The 7143-nt window shown below is 41.8% G+C and overlaps 1 protein-coding gene across 1 annotated transcript; it reads left to right on the plus strand.

Moving 5' to 3' along the window:
• The first annotated feature begins 1651 nt into the window (after nucleotides 1-1651).
• LOC124509167 (DDB1- and CUL4-associated factor 8-like) lies at nucleotides 1652-3436 on the plus strand. Its single transcript, XM_047075736.1, has one exon. The coding sequence runs from the start codon at nucleotides 1652-1654 to the stop codon at nucleotides 3434-3436; it is 1785 nt and encodes a 594-aa protein (XP_046931692.1).
• The last annotated feature ends 3707 nt before the right edge of the window (nucleotides 3437-7143 follow it).

The raw sequence follows: 7143 nt of genomic DNA on the forward strand, positions 1-7143 counted from the left end.
AGTTCCCTCTCTACCAGATTTTAACTTCTTCCTCTCCTGTAAAGGTAATATTTATCCTGAAGTTTGAGTCAATTATTTTCTTGCCTTTTAAAATAGTTTTATTAATAGGAAAACTATAAAGATCTGCACAAAAATGAAATTATTGACTATTCTTTCACTTGTGTTTCCACTCATCATTCTAAGATTCATCCATGATGATGTATTTGTTCATTAATCTTCACCTTTGTACATTATACCATTAATAGGAATATATGCCTATTTATTTATGCATGTTTCTCTTGATGGGCTTTTGGGTGGTTTCCTGGTTGTTGTGCTACTCTTCACAAACTGCTCTGAATATTCTTTTACGTGTCTTTCCATTACTACCACCTTGGAACCATTCTCTTTCTTTAGGAGACTTTATACTTCTATGTTTAATCAATTTTGCATTGATCTTGCAATTACTCTGAGGGAAATCTTGTTTTCCTCATTCCAGCATTCTTAGTCAGCAGTTTACTGTAGTCCTTTGAAAATTTACTGACATTACCTTAGATAATTCACTTGGAGAGGCTCTGAACTTAACATGGCCTTGCCAATTAACTGTCTCTGAGGAGCTGTTTTCTTTTCCTAAAAGCCCCCTAAGAAGTCTCTGAAATATTTGAGGAGATATTTAAAATATTTTGATAGTTCTGACATCACAAAATAATTTTTTTCTTTCATTAAATTGTGTTGATATTCCCTAACTATCCTAGATCGAATTAACTCAAAATAAATATATAGTCTCTGGTGAAAAAAGAAAAAAATTGTGCTTCTGTCTCACAGTGGTGAAGCCGTTACTCATTTCAATGTCTACTTTAGATTGACCAGTTGATTTCGGCCTTGATTACATTGTTGGACTAAATTACTCTTCTCACTAAGAAAGTCTGCCAGATGTGACAAATAAAAATACAGGACACAGTTAAATTTGCATTTCAGATAAAAAAACAATGAGTATCTTTTGGTAGATGTATGTCCAATGCGGTATTTGGGATCTACCCATACTAAAAAGTATTTTTAACTCTAAAATGCAATCAACTAGGAAATGTTTATTTTATTTATGCCATTTCTATCAATTAGAGCTGTCAAGTTTTCCGTAAAGCTGTTTGATTTGCTGGAGATATTTTGTGTACGTCATAAACTGACCAGCCGTGCGGACCTTGGCAATCTTTGACTGTGTTTGCCTATTTCTTCATTTCATACTGTACGTTCTCTTCAAGCAAAGCACTGAGAGTCTTAGAGTAACTGTTCTGCCTAAGGTTTATCATTTTTGCTGATAATTCTCTAAGAATGTTTTTCAAAGTGCAACATGTTTCCGTCTTCAAAAGAACAGAACGTACTGGGCGAGACAGCTGTGGGGTTGGGGCTGAAGGTCCGGAAAAGGCTGAGCAGTCCTGAGATACCGCGATATTAGACAGTATGAAGTGTCTTCTGAACCTCGTCAGCTCCCATACTTCCAAAGGCTTCAGCCGGATAATCGCCCCCTCCCATTTTGGCCTGCGGCGGTGGCGGCGTTGGCATCTCCGCCTGAGACCTCGAGACTTTTCTCTGGCCCGGCCGGGGCAGCCCTGCTCTCTTCCTCGGACTTTTGGGACTTTTAACCTCTCCAGACCGGCTGCAGTCATCATCTTTCAAGATGTCTGATAACGGGGGCTGCACAGATGGCCTGCAAGACTCAGAGAGAGGCCTGCTCAGTAGCCCTGAGGAGCGGTCTGAGGTAGACGCCAGCAGGGAGACATCTTCCGACCCTGCGCTGAGCTTGAATGTGACCGGAGATGGTGGCGTCCCCAGCCCAGAAAGTCAAGGCACTGGTGCAGAAAGTTCAAGTGAAGATATCAACTTGGAAAGCACAGTAGATTCCGACCGATTCTTCATCTGTGAGGAAAACCTACTCCAGTCGGACCCAGAAGAGGGTTCGCTAGGAGAGGACGAACACGAGGACCAGGGAGAGGAAGAAGCGGCGGGAGAACGGCCCCAGGTACTGTGCCCCCAAGCTCACCCTGATCGGTGTTTATCCGCTGAGGATCGGGCCCTGGAGGACTGGGTGTCCTCCGAAACCTCTGCCTTGCCCCACCCTCGCTGGCAAGTCCTTTCTGCTCTCCGCCAGCGGCAGCTGGGTTCCAGTGCCCGCTTTGTATATGAGGCCTGTGGGGCAAGGGCCTTTGTGCAGCGTTTCCACCTGTTCTCTCAGCTTCAAGGCCATAATGGTTGTGTCAATACGGTGCACTTTAACCAGCGTGGCACCTGGCTGGCCAGTAGCAGCGATGATCTGAGAGTGATAGTGTGGGATTGGGTGCGTGAGCAGCCAGTGCTCGGGTTTGCGAGTGGCCACAAAAATAATGTCTTTCAAGCCAAGTTCCTACCCAATTGTGGTGATTCCACCCTGGCCATGTGTGGCCGTGATGGGCAGATACGCATAGCGGAGCTATCTGCCATACCACACTGCAAGAATACTAAGCGTGTGGCCCAGCACAGGGGAGCCTCCCACAAGTTGGCCCTGGTGCCAGACTCCCCTTTTGAGTTCCTCAGTTCAGGCGAAGACGCAGTTGTTTTTGCCATTGACCTCAGACAAGACCGCCCGGCTTCCAGAGTGGTGGTAACCAAGGAGAGGGAGAAGAGAGTGGGGCTGTATACAATATACGTGAATCCTGCCAATACTTACCAGTTTGCAGTGGGTGGAAGAGATCAGTTTGTAAGAATTTATGACCAGAGGAAAATTGACAACAACGAGAACAATGGAGTACTCAAGAAATTCTGTCCTCATCACCTAGTCAGCGGTGATTGCAAAGTAAGCATCACCTGCCTGGTGTACAGCCACGATGGCACAGAGCTCCTGGCCAGTTATAATGATGAAGATATTTATCTCTTCAACTCCTGGGAAGGAGACGGAGCCCAGTATGTTAAGAGATACAAGGGGCACAGAAATAATGCCACAATCAAAGGTGTCAATTTCTATGGCCCCAGAAGTGAGTTTGTGGTGAGCGGCAGTGATTGCGGCCACATCTTCCTCTGGGAGAAATCATCCTGCCAGATTGTTCAGTTCATGGAAGGGGACAGGGGAGGCACCATAAACTGTCTTCAGCCCCATCCTTACCTACCTGTGATGGCGACCAGTGGCCTAGATCATGATGCCAAGATCTGGGCACCCACAGGTAAAGCTACCAATGACCTGGTCGGCTTAAAGTATACGATGAAGAGGAACAAGCAAGAACGAGACGAAGATCGCCTGCACCACACTGACCTGCTTGATAGCCACATGCTTTGGTTCCTGATGCGTCACCTGACACAGAGAGGTCCTCACCAGCACTGGGGAGCTCCTGGAGCTGAAGTCATGGATGCAGAGTGGGATACGTCTTCCAGTAGCTCCAATTCATCTGAGGAGGAAGAGAACCAAGACCATGTGCAGTGCCTGCCGTCCTGAAGGCCTCATGCCTGCTCCAGCTAGATAGTGTCTCTGTAGGCTAGACTTTAAGTTTAAAATTGAGTTCAACTAATAAATTTTCCTCTTGTCTTCTATTTTCCATAATAAAAACTTTCTCTTCTATCTCTTTACATTCTTCCTCCTCCATTCCTTTCCTCTCACTTGGTTTCTTTACTCCTCCCTCTTTACCCATTATATCTCTGCATAAGAAAATATGTAAGTTTTTTTTTTGCCTCTTTTCCTATGTTTTCTTATGGCTAATCTCTTATAACTGACTTCTAAAGGTTCCTAATAATGGTTAAAAATAATTAATAGCTTTATTGAATCTTTCTTCTTATTTCTAGTTAAAAATAATTAATAGCTTTATTGAATCTATCCTCTTATTTCTGACACTCTGAAAACTATCACCTTTTTTTCATATTTAGCAGTTTAAGGTTAATTTCTTCAGTTGAATTGAAAATTTCAGAAATGTGTTTATTCTTTGGAAGTAAAGTAAAATAAAGCAAACCATGGTCCTGTTCCTTGAATGCAGACACTTGGCCATACACAAACACCCATGCATACACACACACAGACTCTGTCACAGAAAAGGACAAGGGGAGAAAAGGTGCACAGGTAAATTCCTAACAAGATAATTCATGCTTCTGGAATAAACATTTGGGGTTATTAACATTTTCTGAATCCCTATGTTAATATTGATTAATTTGAGCAGACAAGGGTTGGTAAAAATTAAACTTAATCACATGGCATTGTTTACTCTGCACTCTCAATTCTCTTGAAGTTACAGGGCTGAGAACTCCCACAGGAGTGCCTTCCAGGAAATCCTCTTGGGACAACCATCTGTAAGATACCAGCCAGAAATATAAGGATTCCTAATATTTGAGAATATATATTTGAACTGACTTTAAGAGCAACTTAATGTTGCAAAAAAGAGTTTATCCTTACAGATATAAACTGTTTGATACCATTGGAAGAAAAATCCCATTAGACATCCATGAATTGCTAAAAATTCTCTTCACCTGATTGTATGAGGTTACATTGCTTTTAAAAATATTTTGTTTTAAGCCTTATTTAATGTAAATTTTGGGTGCTGGATGTTCAGTTACTGTTCAATAATAATATTCATTTTTGTTTTACACCAGTAATTTGTGTAAGTTACCCCCAACACTCCTTCTTTCCTTTGATAATACTCCTTAAAGTGGATATTATCTCTGGCCCCTTGAGAATAGGTTGAGACATTTACATAATGAAATTAGACTTTGGAATGGAAAGTAACTTGGCCAAAATTCCTGTTCACTGAGATTCAAAGTCAGGAACAACTGCCTTGGGATCTGGGAAGCTGGGGCAGCCCCTACCAAGCTCTGCTGTAAGGAAAGAACCTTAAAAGTCCTCAAAGAACCTAATGAGTCTGAACTAAGCACTGTGGTTTAAAACAGGATATAAAGAAACAAAATTATAAACTAGTTTATATATTTGGGGCAAACCCTGCACAATTGGGTAGGATTAATACTAGCAACAACATCAACAAAATATTGAAAAACACTTGGAATTTCTAGTGACCTTGAGTGGCAGTGAGAACAATGGCAAGAGCAGATTAATTATCCAGGGTTTTTTTTTTTTTTCCAATTCCTGTTGGAAGCAGATCTGTGGGTGGGAGCGGTGAGGCAGTGCAGGGAGGGGGGTGTGGGAAGGGAGTACTGGTGGGGGGGGGTGCAGGGTGGCGGGAGATGGGTGCAGGGGAGCCTGGTACTGGGAACTGAAACTTTCTTCAGAGTTCCCTGCATCATTCGGAGATTTTTGTGCTACATGAGACATTTGAAGAGAGATTTGGAAGGCAAAGGTAAAGTAGTAGTTATATATTTTTTTATGCTCAGAAAGTAGAGGTAGGGGCACATTGTCACTGATCTGCTGGCTTACCTTACCATGAGGCAGCTGCAGGGCCCACAGCTATACCAGCCTGCCTTGTATCTTCCTTTAGCTTCATCAGTTCCACAATAAAGAGTGCCCACTTCTGCAGGGCACTCACTCATCCAAGTTGGAGGTTTGGAGACAGTGAAGGATCAATACACGGGTTCCAGTCTGTCCTTGTGAGTTCCAGCTACTCCACTTGGATTCCAGTCTATCCTTGCTTCCCTCCACTTCACATCCATCTCTTCTTCCGGAATGCTGTACTGACTTTAGGCTCCATCACCTGAACCAGACAAAAACGTTATGAAGGTTACTTAACCAGCTCCCACAATTACATACTATGAGGTCTCTATTATATAAGTCACGTGTTAACTTGTGTATCACTCTCCCCCCTACCCCCAATGTTTCTGTTTCTCTTTTGGAATTGTGATGGGCGCATCCACCCCCGCCTGCTTTGGACTGAGTAAGTCTCCAGATTACTTAAACAATTTGCCATTTGGAGGAAGTCCTCTAAAGAGGTTGGATTTGAGTAAGATAGATGATAGATACATAGATAGATAATAGGGACTCAAATAATTTATTTGAAAAATAAAGTTATGATTATAGGTGAAAACCAAGCAGGTAAAGTAAGTCCTAGAAAAGAGAAGTAATTGATATACTTTTAATTTATGCAAATCCTGGTCCTATTGATGTATAGAAGAGAGCAATATAATATCACTACCAGTCTTCCATGAGGTGGCAGGCAAAGCTAACAATTCTATCAAATAAGCAGGCAAAACTGCACCTTTAAATTTAAATTTTCAACACCAATTATTTTCATTCCAATATGGAATTTCTATAGGACAGTTCTATGTAAGCCCTTATGGCCTTTATGAAGTATTATAATTGTCTCCTAATTATGCACAGAATTTAACCACATAAAGTTGTGACAGATGCCAAACTATACTCTTAAAAAGAAGTCTCCTGGCATACATTCCTTAAAAAGACAGGTGTGGAAAAGAATAATAGACGTGAAAAAAATATATAATGGAGCCTAATTGCTAAATGGCAGGCCAAAAAATTTGGGGTGAATTCTGTTAGTCCAACAGCGAATTTCAGCACGTCTCACTCCACGATGTCCTGCGCCAAAAGCAAAATGCAATAAAGTTACAATAGACTGGATCTTAGCCATCCTGTGATCAACTTCTATGAACTTCACTATCTTAATTTGCTTTGACTTCAGTCTCTTCAACAGTAGGGTGATAGGTTTAGATTTTTATATGTAGTTTTCAGAGCCTTATGGATTTCTCTACTGGATGGTGAAAGTTCAGAGATGGATGTATGACAGACCAGGTTCACAAGGAGCTTAGTATACTAATCTCAAGCTGTGTTCTATGGAGAATTAGAACATCCTTTCATCTATATAGGTGTCCATAGTCTCACTTTGGACTTCTGCCAGCTATATCGCAGCCGTGTTAGCAACTCAAACCCCTGAAATTAAATTGTAGGACACTGAGGAGAACTAATGAAACAACAACAACGATGAACCAAAGAAAAACAAAATCTAAAATACAAAATATAAAAACAGTAAATGGCGTAGGGTAAGCACTTCTAGCCTCTGCTACACATTGATCAGGATGATGACATTAGCTGAAAAGGTTATTGCTCATGAATCTCTGTCTAGAATCAAAGTCAAATAATAGCCAAGTCTGCATGATTGGTTCTTTTTATTATTCTGATAAAAAGCTATAGGGGCGCCTGGGTGGCTCAGTCGGTTGAGCGTCCGACTTCGGCTCGGGTCACGATCTCGCGGTTTGGGA

This window comes from Lynx rufus, unplaced genomic scaffold (genome assembly GCF_022079265.1).
Source record: "Lynx rufus isolate CCGP_SWC_20201006 ecotype Redwood Valley unplaced genomic scaffold, mLynRuf1.p SCAF_14, whole genome shotgun sequence".
In the NCBI taxonomy this organism is placed as follows: Eukaryota; Metazoa; Chordata; class Mammalia; order Carnivora; family Felidae; genus Lynx; species Lynx rufus.